At 40.2% G+C, this 15,059-nt stretch overlaps 1 protein-coding gene across 1 annotated transcript in view; it reads left to right on the top strand.

Annotated features, from left to right (window-relative positions):
• Positions 1–14,730, top strand: part of LOC126095351 (stromal interaction molecule homolog) — a 128,567-nt gene extending 113,837 nt beyond the window's left edge. The window contains exons 13-14 of the mRNA XM_049910157.1: positions 5,768–5,861; positions 12,547–14,730. Coding sequence (XP_049766114.1) covers positions 5,768–5,861; positions 12,547–12,894 — 442 coding nt within the window. The 3' untranslated portion in view covers positions 12,895–14,730. The remainder of the gene's footprint in view (positions 1–5,767; positions 5,862–12,546) is intronic.
• The last annotated feature ends 329 nt before the right edge of the window (positions 14,731–15,059 follow it).

Here is a 15,059-nt window from a genome sequence, read left to right as displayed (position 1 = left end):
GTACACGATCAAAGGCAGAGCCACGTGTGAAAGCACCCACGTGATTTACCAACTGACCTGCCTACACTGTGAAGCGTTCTATGTGGGAATGACCAGCAACAAACTGTCCATTCGCATGAATGGACACAGGCAGACAGTGTTTGTTGGTAATGAGGATCACCCTGTGGCTAAACATGCCTTGGTGCACGGCCAGCACATCTTGGCACAGTGTTACACCGTCCGGGTTATCTGGATACTTCCCACTAACACCAACCTGTCAGAACTCCGGAGATGGGAACTTGCCCTTCAGCATATCCTCTCTTCTCGCTATCCGCCAGGCCTCAATCTCCGCTAATTCCTAATTTCAATCTGCCGCCGCTCATACCTCACCTGTCTTTCAACATCATCTTTGCCTCTATACTTCCGTCCCGACCGACATCTCTGCTCAAACTCTTTGCCTTTACAAATGTCTGCTTGTGTCTTGTATGTATGGATGGATATGTGTGTGTGTGCGAGTGTATACCTGTCCTTTTTTCCCCCTAAGGTAAGTCTTTCCGCTCCCGGGATTGGAATGACTCCTTACCCTCTCCCTTAAAACCCATATCCTTTTGTCTTTCCTTCTCCTTCCCTCTTTCCTGACGAGGCAACCGTTGGTTGCGAAAGCTAGATTTTGTGTGTATGTTTGTGTTTGTTTGTGTGTCTATCGACCTGCCAGCGCTTTTGTTTGGTAAGTCTCATCATCTTTCTTTTTAAATATATTTTTCCCACGTGGAATGTTTCCCTCTATTATATATATATATATATATATATATATATATATATATATATATATATATATATATATAGTTATAATAGAAGGAAACATTCCACGAAGGAAAAATATATTTAAAAACAAAGATGATGTGACTTACCAAATGAAAGTGCTGGCAGGTCGACAGACACACAAACAAACACAAACATACACACGAAATCCAAGCTTTCGCAACCAACGGTTGCCTCGTCAGGAAAGAGGGAAGGAGAAGGAAAGACAAAAGGATATGGGTTTTAAGGGAGAGGGTAAGGAGTCATTCCAATCCCGGGAGCGGAAAGACTTACCTTAGGGGGAAAAAAGGACAGGTATACACTCGCACACACACACGTATCCATCCACACATACCTTCGTAACCTCTTAGTTCATCCCTATGGATGGATACGTGTGTGTGTGCGAGTGTATACCTGTCCTTTTTTCCCCCTAAGGTAAGTCTTTCCGCTCCCGGGATTGGAATGACTCCTTACCCTCTCCCTTAAAACCCATATCCTTTTGTCTTTCCTTCTCCTTCCCTCTTTCCTGACGAGGCAACCGTTGGTTGCGAAAGCTTGGATTTCGTGTGTATGTTTGTGTTTGTTTGTGTGTCTGTCGACCTGCCAGCACTTTCATTTGGTAAGTCACATCATCTTTGTTTTTATATATATATATATATATATATATATATATATATATATATATATATATATATATATATATATATATATATATATATATATACTCCTGGAAATTGAAATAAGAACACCGTGAATTCATTGTCCCAGGAAGGGGAAACTTTATTGACACATTCCTGGGGTCAGATACATCACATGATCACACTGACAGAACCACAGGCACATAGACACAGGCAACAGAGCATGCACAATGTCGGCACTAGTACAGTGTATATCCACCTTTCGCAGCAGTGCAGGCTGCTATTCTCCCATGGAGACGATCGTAGAGATGCTGGATGTAGTCCTGTGGAACGGCTTGCCATGCCATTTCCACCTGGCGCCTCAGTTGGACCAGCGTTCGTGCTGGACGTGCAGACCGCGTGAGACGACGCTTCATCCAGTCCCAAACATGCTCAATGGGGGACAGATCCGGAGATCTTGCTGGCCAGGGTAGTTGACTTACACCTTCTAGAGCACGTTGGGTGGCACGGGATACATGCGGACGTGCATAGTCCTGTTGGAACAGCAAGTTCCCTTGCCGGTCTAGGAATGGTAGAACGATGGGTTCGATGACGGTTTGGATGTACCGTGCACTGTTCAGTGTCCCCTCGACGATCACCAGTGGTGTACGGCCAGTGTAGGAGATCGCTCCCCACACCATGATGCCGCGTGTTGGCCCTGTGTGCCTCGGTCGTATGCAGTCCTGATTGTGGCGCTCACCTGCACGGCGCCAAACACGCATACGACCATCATTGGCACCAAGGCAGAAGCGACTCTCATCGCTGAAGACGACACGTCTCCATTCGTCCCTCCATTCACGCCTGTCGCGACACCACTGGAGGCGGGCTGCACGATGTTGGGGCGTGAGCGGAAGACGGCCTAACGGTGTGCGGGACCGTAGCCCAGCTTCATGGAGACGGTTGCGAATGGTCCTCGCCGATACCCCAGGAGCAACAGTGTCCCTAATTTGCTGGGAAGTGGCGGTGCGGTCCCCTACGGCACTGCGTAGGATCCTACGGTCTTGGCGTGCATCCGTGCGTCGCTGCGGTCCGGTCCCAGGTCGACGGGCACGTGCACCTTCCGCCGACCACTGGCGACAACATCGATGTACTGTGGAGACCTCACGCCCCACGTGTTGAGCAATTCGGCGGTACGTCCACCCGGCCTCCCGCATGCCCACTATACGCCCTCGCTCAAAGTCCGTCAACTGCACATACGGTTCACGTCCACGCTGTCGCGGCATGCTACCAGTGTTAAAGACTGCGATGGAGCTCCGTATGCCACGGCAAACTGGCTGACACTGACGGCGGCGGTGCACAAATGCTGCGCAGCTAGCGCCATTCGACGGCCAACACCGCGGTTCCTGGTGTGTCCGCTGTGCCGTGGGTGGGATCATTGCTTGTACAGCCCTCTCGCAGTGTCCGGAGCAAGTATGGTGGGTCTGACACACCGGTGTCAATGTGTTCTTTTTTCCATTTCCAGGAGTGTGTGTGTGTATGTATATATATATATATATATATAGTTATAATAGAAGGAAACATTCCACGAAGGAAAAATATATTTAAAAAACAAAGATGATGTGACTTACCAAACGAGAGTGCTGGCAGGTCGACAGACACACAAACAAACACAAACATACACACAAAATCCAAGCTTTCGCAACCAACGGTTGCCTCGTCAGGAAAGATGGAAGGAGAAGGAAAGACAAAAGGATATGGGTTTTAAGGGAGAGGGTAAGGAGTCATTCCAATCCCGGGAGCGGAAAGACTTACCTTAGGGGGAAAAAAGGACAGGTATACACTCGCACACACACACATATCCATCCACACATACACAGACACAAGCAGACAAGCAGACATCCACACATATGTGTGGATGGATATGTGTGTGTGTGTGCGTGAGTGTATACCTGTCCTTTTTTCCCCCTAAGGTAAGTCTTTCCGCTCCCGGGATTGGAATGACTCCTTACCCTCTCCCTTAAAACCCATATCCTTTTGTCTTTCCTTCTCCTTCCCTCTTTCCTGACGAGGCAACCATTGGTTGCGAAAGCTAGATTTTTGTGTGTATGTTTGTGTTTGTTTGTGTGTCTATCGACCTGCCAGCGCTTTTGTTTGGTAAGTCTCATCATCTTTCTTTTTAAATATATTTTTCCCATGTGGAATGTTTCCCTCTATTATATATATATATATATATATATATATTTAAAAAGAAAGATGATGAGACTTACCCAACAAAAGCGCTGGCAGGTCAATAGACACACAAATAAACACAAACATACACACAAAACTCTAGCTTTCGCAACCAACGGTTGCCTCGTCAGGAAAGAGGGAAGGAGAAGGAAAGACAAAAGGATATGGGTTTTAAGGGAGAGGGTAAGGAGTCATTCCAATCCCGGGAGCGGAAAGACTTACCTTAGGGGGAAAAAAGGACAGGTATACACTCGCACACACACACATATCCATCCATACATACAAGACACAAGCAGACATTTGTAAAGGCAAAGAGTTTGAGCTCAAACTTTGCCTTTACGATTGTTGGAATCAACAATTGGAATTTCTATCCCAGTTTGTTCTTTGTACATATAGTCATATATATATGCGGATGGATATGTGTGTGTGTGCGAGTGTATACCTGTCCTTTTTTCCCCCTAAGGTAAGTATATATGCGGATGGATATGTGTGTGTGTGCGAGTGTATACCTGTCCTTTTTTCCCCCTAAGGTAAGTCTTTCCGCTCCCGGGATTGGAATGACTCCATGACTGAATCATAGCTGCTCCATATTCACAGCTACAGATGACTTGATCCTGAACTGGCATAGCAGGGCCTGGGCAGTTACGATAATAGCAGTTGGCTATTTACGATTGTTGGAATCAACAATTGGAATTTCTATCCCAGTTTGTTCTTTGTACATATAGTCATTCATCCCCATTAGGGTCTGAGGAAGGCAACGGCAAACCACCTCCATTAAGACTTTGCGGGCTAGTGCGGGTCTCCTGCGTTGTTCACCTACACTCTGTCAAAAAGGATGGAACTTCATTTACAATCAAATCTTAATAATTACAGTTACAAATTACAATTGTATTAAAAAACTTAGTTTTAGTACTTCTGATAAAATAATCACTCATCACAGTCACTAGTGACGTTTTAAACATATTACAAATAATTTATGAGAAAGTGTAAATTTATTTACTGGCAAATAACTATATCTCCACTTAACTCTACAAATTTTACAAAAATTTTATGAAAAAGATAGTTGCTACGTACCATACAGTGGAGATACTGAGTCACAGATAGACACAACAATAAAGACTGTCACGCAATAAGATTTCGGTCAATAAGGTCTTTGTCAAGAACACACACACGCATTAATGATCAAGAGTGTGCACAAGAGTTTCTTTTGATCTCTGATTTAAATTACTAAAGCTCTTTGTTCAAAGATTATTTTAATTAATAAATCTAGAGCAGGATCCACAGTCTCCTTGTGGTAATAAAAGGTGTATAATCAAAGCTGTTAATGATGAACATTTTAAAAACACCTCACTGACCAAATTCCTAATGCATGTCAGACATGGAACAAACAAAAAAATAAGTTAAATTGCACTTCACATTAATATTAAACTAACTTGCACTCATGGTCATTACTTTATGGATACTGTTTCTGTGCCCTGCAATAATGGGATATGTGGAATTCTCCGCAGTATCTAGTTTATGGTCTGTACGTTTATGGAAAAAAGGAAAGAAAGAAGAGTAGAGTTAAACATCTCATTGACAACAAGATGATGCAATATGGAAGACAAACATGGGTTGAACAAAGACATAGAAGAAAATTGGCCAAGTCTTTTTTAAGGAACCATATTACTATTCACTTCAAGCAGTTTAGTATAATTACAGCAAATGTAAATATAGAATAAGAATTTTGACCACACTCCATTGTGATTACGAACAGTGATAGGATTATGGATCCACATTCAGGAGCAATTGATATTCCACCCTCTAGTAAGTTTTCATTTTTCACTCAGTGATTTAAGCCAAATGCCAATGTGATTTCTTTATGAAAAGATACAACCAGTTTCCTTCCCCAGTCTGAGCTTGTGTTCCATTGAGAGATGGAACACAATAATAACAGGACATGAAACACAATCATAAATAGGACATAAACTGTAATTTTCTTTCCTTCCTTTGGAATGCGAGTCTAATGTCTCAACCAGTGTGCCATTTTTGTCAGTGCTTTTATTAGAATAGTAATATCTCTTACTAGTGTGTTGATGGTAAGAGACAAATACTTAAAGTTATGTAAAATGTATTTTAAATATATTTGTTAATTTTGACAGTTGGCCGGAAGAACATACAAGTCGAAGTAAATCAAGGTCCTCAATGATACGGTCTTACAGCCAGGATACCAATGTGCTCATTGGTGACAGAGAGGTATGTTTTCTTATGAAATTTTTGTTTCCTTTCCTCAGTCGAAAGTGGAAAAGAATTAATCCTGTGATGTACTGTGATTTAAAGGTGTAACTTTCAGAATTTTCAGTTGTTTTATTGCTGCTTATTGGTTGAAATTGATTTGTACATAACTACACTTGTATTTTACCGACATAAAAGCAGTTTTCACTGATTTTTCTTTCTGAAAACTCATTAATGTTACATTCCAGCATGTACATAACCATGAAAAGTAATAACTTTTTGAGAGATGTTTTTCATCTATTAGCGTCTGTGGTCTAGGGGTAGCGTCTTTAAGACTTCAGGTATAAAAAGGCGTCGTTGTTTGCTGAAGACCTTGTCAAAGAAGGTGAAGGAACAGATAGAGGTTCAGCGCACTCTCTTGCCCTTGGGGGGTGGGAAATTGCCCCTACAAGGTGAAAGAATCAGCAGTGATAATGGCATGAAGATCCAGAAAGCAATGCAAGCTATTGCACTAGAGATCCACAGAGCATGTGGCCTGGAACTGAAAAAGTGTCATGATGATCTCTCCATTGGCAAAAGATTCCAGACTAGATCCTCATTCAGAACGCTTGGAGGGGCTCCCAAAGAGGAGGTGACCATGAGAAAAAGATTGAATAACCAACAAAATGGTAACGTTCTGAGAGTGGGGGCACGGAATATCAGAATTTTGAACATGATGGGGAAGCTAGAAAATCTGACAAAGGAAATGATGAGGCTCAGTCTAGATTAGTGGTGATCAGTAAAGTGAAATGGAATGAAGGCAAGGATTTCTGGTGAGTCTATTATAGTATAATATGTACAGCAGCAGCAAATGTTATAACGTTAGTGGGATTTGTTATAAATAAGAAGTTAGGGCAGAGATTGAGTTACTGTGGACAGTTCAGTGATAAAGTTATTCTCATCAGAATCGCCAGCAAACCAACTCCGATAACAGTACTTCTGTATACGTGCGAATGTTGAACGGGTAATTAATTAATATTTTGGTAGGCCATTCTGTTGAGGAATAGAGGTCTCGAAAAGGGCAATCACAGAAGCTGAAAAGAAAAACGTAGCTACAAGAAAGGTAACTACAAAGAAACTTCAGTTGATTGACGAAAGAAGGAAGTAGAAAGATGTTGAGGGAAATTCAGGAATACAGAAATGCAAGTCACATAGGAATGAAATAAATAGTAAGTGCAGGGAAGTTAAGACAAATGGCTGCGTGAAAAATATGAAGAAATCAAAAAACTTGTTGGAAGAGCATATAGAAAAGTCAAAACACCCTTCGGTGAAATTAAAATATATGGTGGTAATATTAAGAGTGCAATGGGAATTCGTCTGTTAAATGCAAAGGAGAAAACAGATAGGCGGAAAGAGTGCAATGAAGGCCGCTTTTTACAGAGAGGACTTGTTTGATGAAGTGATAGAAGAAGAAACAGGAGTCGACAGGGAAGAGACAGGGGATATGGTGTTAGAATCAGAATTTAAGAGAGCTTTGGGCAACTTAAAATTAAAAGTTTATATTTCAATGCTGACAGTCTCTTCTTCCACCAAAATTTCTGAAATCATTTAGAGAAACGGCAATAAAATGACTATTCACATTGGTATGTATAATATATGAGACTGGCGATATACCATCTTACTTTCACAGAAACATCATCCATGCACTTCTGAAGACAGCAAGAGCTTATAAATGCAAGAATTATTCTGCAATCAGCTTAATGGCTCATGCATCCAAGTCACTGACCAGAGAGGCAGCTCTGGAGTTGCAGTTGATCGTGAAACCAAGACTGACGCAAAATCAGGACATAAGCCTATTCATAAGAATTGTCTACCCGGAAAAAGCATTCAACAATGTAAAATGCTGCAAGGTATCCAAAATCCTGAGATAAATGGAGGTGAACTGTGGGGAAAGACTGCCAGTATACAATATTTACAAGATCTTTAAGGGAACAAAAAGACTGGAAGAGCAAGGCTGAAGTGCATGGGTTAAAAAGGGCATCAGGACAGTAGTGTTCAGTCCATGCATCGAAGAAGCAATGTTGGAAATAAAACGAAAGGTTCAAAAGTGGGATCAAAATTCAAGGTAGAAAGATATCAGTGATAAGATTTGCTGATGACATTGCGATCCTCAATGAAAGTGAATAAGAATTAAAAGATTTGTTGAATGGAGTAAACAGAAGCAAGAAACTTAACATCAAAACTGGGGATTACGAAGTAAAGGAAGTCAAAGAAATTTGCTACCTAGGCAGCAAAATAAGCTATCAAGGATTGAGCAAGGGGGACATAAAAAACAGACTTTTGTTGTTGTTACGGCCTTTGGTCCGAAGACTGATTTGATGCAGCTTTCCATGTTACCCTGTCCTCTGCATGCCTCATCATCTCCAAATGACTGGTGCAACCTACATCTTTCTGAATCGGCTTGCTGTATTCATCTCTTGGTCTCCATCTATGATCCCCCTTCCCCTCACACTTCCCTCCAGTGTTAAATTTGTGATCCCATGATGTCTGAGATTGTGTCCTATCAACTGATCCCTTCTTTTAGTCAAATTGTGCAAAAAATATCTTGTCTTCCCAATTCAGTACCTTCTCGTTAGTTACGTGATCTACCCATCTAAGCTTTGGCATTCTTCTGCAGCACCACATTTCAAAAGTTTCTATTCTTTTCTTTTCTAAATTACTTATCATACATTTTTCATTTCCACATATGGCTACACTCCAGACAAACACCTTCAGAAAAGACTTCCTAACACTTAAGTTTATATTCAGTGCTAACAGTCTCTTCTTCCAAAACATTTTTCTTTTCATTGCCAGTCTACATTTCATATCCCCTCTATTTTCGCCATCATCTGTTTGTTGCTCAAATAGCAAAATTCATCTTTTACTTCAAGTGTATCATTTCCTAATGTAATTCCCTCAGCATCACCTGATTTATTCGACTACATTCCATTATCCTTGTTGTTTTTTTGTTGATTTTTATCTTATATCATCCTTTCAAGACATTGTCCATTCCATTCAACAGCTGTTCCAAGATCTTTGTAGTCTGACAGAATTACAATTTCATCAGCAAACCTCAAAGTTTTTTCCTCCTTCTCCCTGAACTTTAATTCCTACTCCAAATCTTTCTTTGGTTTCCTTTACTGCTCGCTCAATGTGCAAACTGAGTAACATCGGGGACTGGCTTCAACCGTGTCTCATGTCTCACACCCTTCTCAACCACTGCTATCATTTCACGCCCCTCGTCTCTTACAACTGCCATCTTGTTTCTGCACAAGTTGTAAAGAGCATTTTGTGCTCTGTGTTTTACCGCTGCTACCTTCAGATTTTGAAAGAGAGTATTCCAGTCGCTGTCATCAAAAGCCTTCTCTAGGTCTACAAGTGCTATAAATAAAGCCTTGCCCTCCCTTAAATGTCTTCTAAGATAAGTTGTAGGGTCAGAATTGCCTGATATGTTCCTACATTTCTCGGAAATCTAAACTGCTGGCAAAAAGGGCACTCCTGGCCAAGGGAATTCTACTAGTATCAGATGAAGGCCTTAATTAGACGAAGAAATTTCTGGGAGTGTACATATGTTGGAACACAGCATTGTACGGCAGTGAAACATGGGTTGTGGGAAAACTGGATCAGAATAGAATTGAAGCGTCTGAGATGATGTGCTACTGAAAAATGTTGAAAATTAGGTGGAATGATAAGTTAAGGAATGAGGAGGTTCTCTGCAGAATTGATGAGGAAAGGAATATGTGCAAAAGACTGACGAAAAGAAGGGGCAGGATGATAGGAAATCTGTTAAGACATCAGGGAATTACTTCACAGTACTAGAGGGAACTGTAGAGGAGGACAGAGACTGGAATACATCCAGCAAATAATTGAGGATGTAGGTTGCAAATGTTTATTCCAAGATGAAAAGGCTAGCACAGGAGAGGAATTTGTGGCATGCCGCGTCAAACCAATCAGAAGACTGATGACTCAGAAAACTATTCCTGAATCCAAAATTAAACCATATAGCTTCTGAAGCTTAAAGAATATTCTTTCAAGATATAACAAGATAAAAAGGTCAAAAAATATACAGTTGAGAACTGGTTCCCCAAAAGTCCCAAAAATATGCAACCAAAATGGAGTCATCAATTTTGCTCCTGCATATATTTTTGTAGAGGAGGACAGAGGCTACCGTAGAAAAAGCACAAGATGGCAGCATGGCTGAGCGTCATTACCAATTCCTGGCTGAATCTGTCCATAAAATTGTAATTTATAGCTGGCTAAAAATGGCCCATCTGAGTCACACAGTGCAATTTTCAAAGTAGTACAGCTGTCATCAGATGTATTTGCCCTCCTCCTATCTCTGTTATGTACAGTTCACTTAACTTTTCACTCTTATTAACTGATGGCATGATGTTTAAGTAGTAATCTCTGTCTGCATATTATCCCAGCTTCCACCTTTAAGCTCTCAGGTTTTCGAATCTCGTCTGATGCAGTCCTCAACAATCTGTCTTTCCTTCTCATTGCATACAGTAAGTCTCCCCCGACCAACAGTTCTGGGTGACCTTCCCGAAATCTATCCGTTTTCCTAGACCTCTCCAGTCCTTTTCCTTCACCCCTCTTCCTTCCCCTTCAACGCTTCTGCCTGAAGAAGGAGTCATGGCTCCGAAAGCTTGTCAGTTACAACCGTCTTTTATGTATGTATTCTGCCGCTGCTTGATGAGTGGATTTCTTATCTATTAAATAATTTTTTTAAAAAAATCTACTGAGTAATACAGGGTGATTCAAAAAGAATACCACAACTTTAAAAATGTGTATTTCATGAAAGAAACATAATATAACCTTCTGTTATACATCATTACAAAGAGTATTTAAAAAGGTTTTTTTTTTCACTCAAAAACAAGTTCAGAGATGTTCAATATGGCCCCCTCCAGACACTCGAGCAATATCAACCCGATACTCCAACTCGTTCCACACTCTCTGTAGCATATCAGGCGTAACAGTTTGGATAGCTGCTGTTATTTCTCGTTTCAAATCATCAATGGTGGCTGGGAGAGGTGGCCGAAACACCATATCCTTAACATACCCCCATAAGAAAAAATCGCAGGGGGTAAGATCAGGGCTTCTTGGAGGCCAGTGATGAAGTGCTCTGTCACGGGCTGCCTGGCGGCCGATCCATCGCCTCGGGTAGTTTACGTTCAGACGATAAGGTTTCATAACTAACCTATTTCGTAGGACTCTCCATACAGTTGATTGTGGAATTTGCAGCTCTCTGCTAGCTCTGCGAGTCGATTTTCCTGGGCTGCGAACAAATGCTTGCTGGATGCGCGCTACATTTTCATCACTCTTTCTCGGCCGTCCAGAACTTTTCCCTTTGCACAAACACCCATTCTCTGTAAACTGTTTATACCAACGTTTAATACACCACCTATCAGGAGGTTTAACACCATACTTCATTCGAAATGCACGCTGAACAACTGTCGTCGATTCACTTCTGCCGTACTCAATAACACAAAAAGCTTTCTGTTGAGCGGTCGCCATCTTAGCATCAACTGACGCTGACGCCTAGTCAACAGCGCCTCAAGCGAACAAATGTACAACTAAATGAAACTTTATAGCTCCCTTAATTCGCCGACAGATAGTGCTTATCTCTGCCTTTTGTCGTTGCAGAGTTTTAAATTCCTAAAGTTGTGGTATTCTTTTTGAATCACCCTGTATATTACTGTTGAGCTCAAAAAGGCGTTTATCCAAAATGGGCATTTTAGCACGCCTGTTGTTGTGCAAATGCATGACTCCTATTTGGGAGGCTATGGAAATGGAACCAAAGAAGGCAGCAAACTGGAACTTTATACATATCCATCTAAGACATTGTTGAACCTACTCAAAAAAAGTTATGTGATTCAGAAATGGCCACGCTGGGACCATTTCTAAAACTGGTGCACTTCTGGAATGACTCAGTTGTGATAATTAAGACTGAATATATGACAGTCAAGTATATGTTGGAGAGTCAGTTTCCCTTTTCATGATTTTAAAGCATAAGCTTCAAAATGGGGAGATTCAAATGACCCAAATGGTGACACAACTAGCAGATCCTTACTAGTATGTGCATGGTGACACAAGTAACCAGATCTTTGCTGCTATGTGGCTTAACATGCCCAGTAATTAGATACTGAAATGCATCTTTCAGATATTCAGTGAGCAGGACAGGGTTATTGTGGAAGGCTAGGAAAGGGTTTTGACTGAGGAAAGTCAACCTCATGTTCCAAGAGTGCCTAAATCCAGTGGCAAGTGGAGGGGGGGGGGGGGCACAGCTGCTCCCCTCTCTTGAGGAAAGGAGAAAATATAGTGTAGTCAGGTGCTTTTCTTTCAAGAAAATGAATTAAAAGTCAGTATTACAGAGGTTTTTAACAAGGCCAGAAATGGAACTTTTTGTGGCTACTTAAAGTTGCCCTTTGTCTTCCAAGATACAGCCGCTTACATCGTGATGTGAAACATAGGTACTTTATTTTATGGATAAGACGAAAATGAAACAGTCTAGAGTGCATTTTCTGTTCTATAATTTTTTCCTTGTTTTGTATTCTTGAAGTAATCTCTGCTTTCTTGCCATTCTGCAGTATGTCCAACAGATGTTTCATTTATTGTTTACTGTTAATAAATATTTGTGTGACCTTTAATAACTATTCTTCCACAAACCTGTTTCATGTTCTGGCAGGGTTCAATTGGTGCCATTTCACAGTCAGAAACATGCCTTGACTCATCAGGAGCACACAGAAAGATAGTTACTTCAACAAAGAGGCAGTCAAGAGATCAGTTTGGATCCAATAGAGAATATAATCCTCAGGACAGTTATAAAGACGTTTCGTCACAAGAGAGTGTGAATAGAGACCAGATAACATCAAGGGAGAACACTACAAGGGAAAATACAAAAGAGCCGACGCCATCCTTAGATGATGAAACCTACTCTACAGACTCAAATTCTACACCCGAGGATGACAATCGTCGGAGAAAGCGCAAACCATTTTTTTTCTCTACTCGTAAGCCGAAGAGCAGAATGACTTGAAGATATTTAACAAAAAAAAAAAACAATTTTATGTTGTTAATTATAAAGAAACATGAAAAGGAAGACAGACTCAGTTCCTATTTGGGAACTGTGTCCATGTTTCTTGAGTTAGAGGATATAGGAGAACATAATCCTCTCAGTTGTACCAGCGTTGAACCTTTTGAGCTCCGGCTGTTTATGAGAGGTAAAAGATGTGTGCTTTAATTATTTATGGTGCTGAACCTATAACACTTATACTGGAAACTGGTTTTTCAGGTATATTATATTTAATTTCCTATCTGACAAAACCTAAATTCCCTCCTGGCTGCACAAATAATTTAGTAATCTTACAAGGTATATGTGATATGTTAAACTGCAGATTTTCGTTTCTTAATTTGTCTTCCTCATTTTTGTTGTAACTATGTGATTTTAATCACTCAGGTGGGATGATAGTTAGTACTTAGGTTGAAATTTTGCTATCACCGATTATATCAGCAGCCAATTATCATAAATATTTCTAAATACCAGTAAAAGCAATATAGGCTTTATAATTTTGGTCGTGGCTGAGCAATAATGTTAATGCAGGTGTTTCTATCTATGTTTATTTAAATAATATTGTTTGCTATTTTTATTAATTTAGACATTTATTTTAAATCAGATAATTCATCAGAACTCATATGCACATATTTATTGCCAGTGAAATATTGATTTTTTTCCTAGTTCATTCACAGTTTAAGGTACCTCTTATTTATTTTCTTTTTAGAATGCACTCTGAAGCACAGGGGTCTGTAAATATGGTAAATGAAATGAAAATTCATGTGAACTCGTGTTGAAAATAGTTTTTGATGAGCCACATATGAATACTGATGAAAGTTTATTTTACTTTTAAAACTATGGCAGCATATTCAGAAGAAGCCAAAAAATTCTGATAATTGTTGAAACAGTATTAGATTTTCATTTTGTACTTACTTTTTTACAAAACAAATTTTTTGTGCAGAGTTTTCTGATCGGTTACTCATTCACAGGTATGCCATTTTACTTTTACTATGTAAGATGAATGTAAGTTACACTTTGTGTAACAAGTTCTCATTTATGTATTTATTGTTAACACTCTTTCATGGAGGAAAGAAATCTTTCCTGTGAACTATTTAGAAGTTAGTGCTGGTAAATGTTTACAAAATGCTTCCGGTGTTTAACTATTGAGATAGGAATGCATTTCTTATTCTTGATCTGTTACAAGGAATGTTTATAATCTTTAATATGTCTGCCATTGACTATTCCTTCACATCCATCCCCATTCCCCCTCCCATGTCCCCCCCCCTCTCTCTCTCCCTCTCTCTCTTTCTCTCTCTCTCTGTGTGTGTGTGTGTGTGTGTGTGTGTGTGTGTGTGTGTGTGTGTGTGCGGGCGTGCGCGCGCGCGCGTGTGTGCTTGTGAGCGCACTTCTTTGATGGAATGTCCATGGACACCTAAGTGTATCTGAGTGAGGCAAAGCTTGTATGTATTCTTGCACTTCGTGTTTTCTAGTTTTATGTAACACCGTGTGTGTGTGTGTGTGTGTGTGTGTGTGTGTGTGTGTGTGTGTGTGTACAATTCATATTTGCTGTATGCATCTCTTGCACCATGTCACTAAGTTGATAGTACTTTCATATTAATTTCATAGCAAATGTTGTAAAGACCAGTACGAAGTTGATCTCTTTGTGTTGGAGATTTTTCCTTATTGCCATTCCCTAAGTGTTAAATAAATTTTGTGACTTGTATTTTAGATTTTGAGGTGGTATGTCTTCCATGTGTCGTGATAGATGTGACCTTTTTTTTTCCTTCCACTCATCAATAAAGGAAGTTTTATAAAAACTGACTGCAAGTATTTTTTGTTGTGGTACAAATTTATTTGTAAATATTGTAATTGTTTGTAGGTTACATTATGACTGTATATTGGAAATAAAATTGTACGAATAATTTTTATATGCAGCTGCTGTACATCAAAATAAAATACAAAACTTTCGGTATATGGTGTCACAACAATTCTGAAGTCTTCACTTGGATTTATAATTTATAACTCAGATATGCAAGAGAAGTTCTCACCTTGTGACTCTGTAACTGAATTTCAGATAAATTTGTATCAACTAGATTGCAGAAAGTTCCAAGAAGCAGCTTGTGTGTGCTTTCATATGTTCCTCTTATAAA

Source organism: Schistocerca cancellata, chromosome 8 (genome assembly GCF_023864275.1).
Source record: "Schistocerca cancellata isolate TAMUIC-IGC-003103 chromosome 8, iqSchCanc2.1, whole genome shotgun sequence".
In the NCBI taxonomy this organism is placed as follows: Eukaryota; Metazoa; Arthropoda; class Insecta; order Orthoptera; family Acrididae; genus Schistocerca; species Schistocerca cancellata.
Note: the sequence above shows the minus strand (reverse complement) of the source record. Positions and strands in the feature narration are given on the sequence as shown.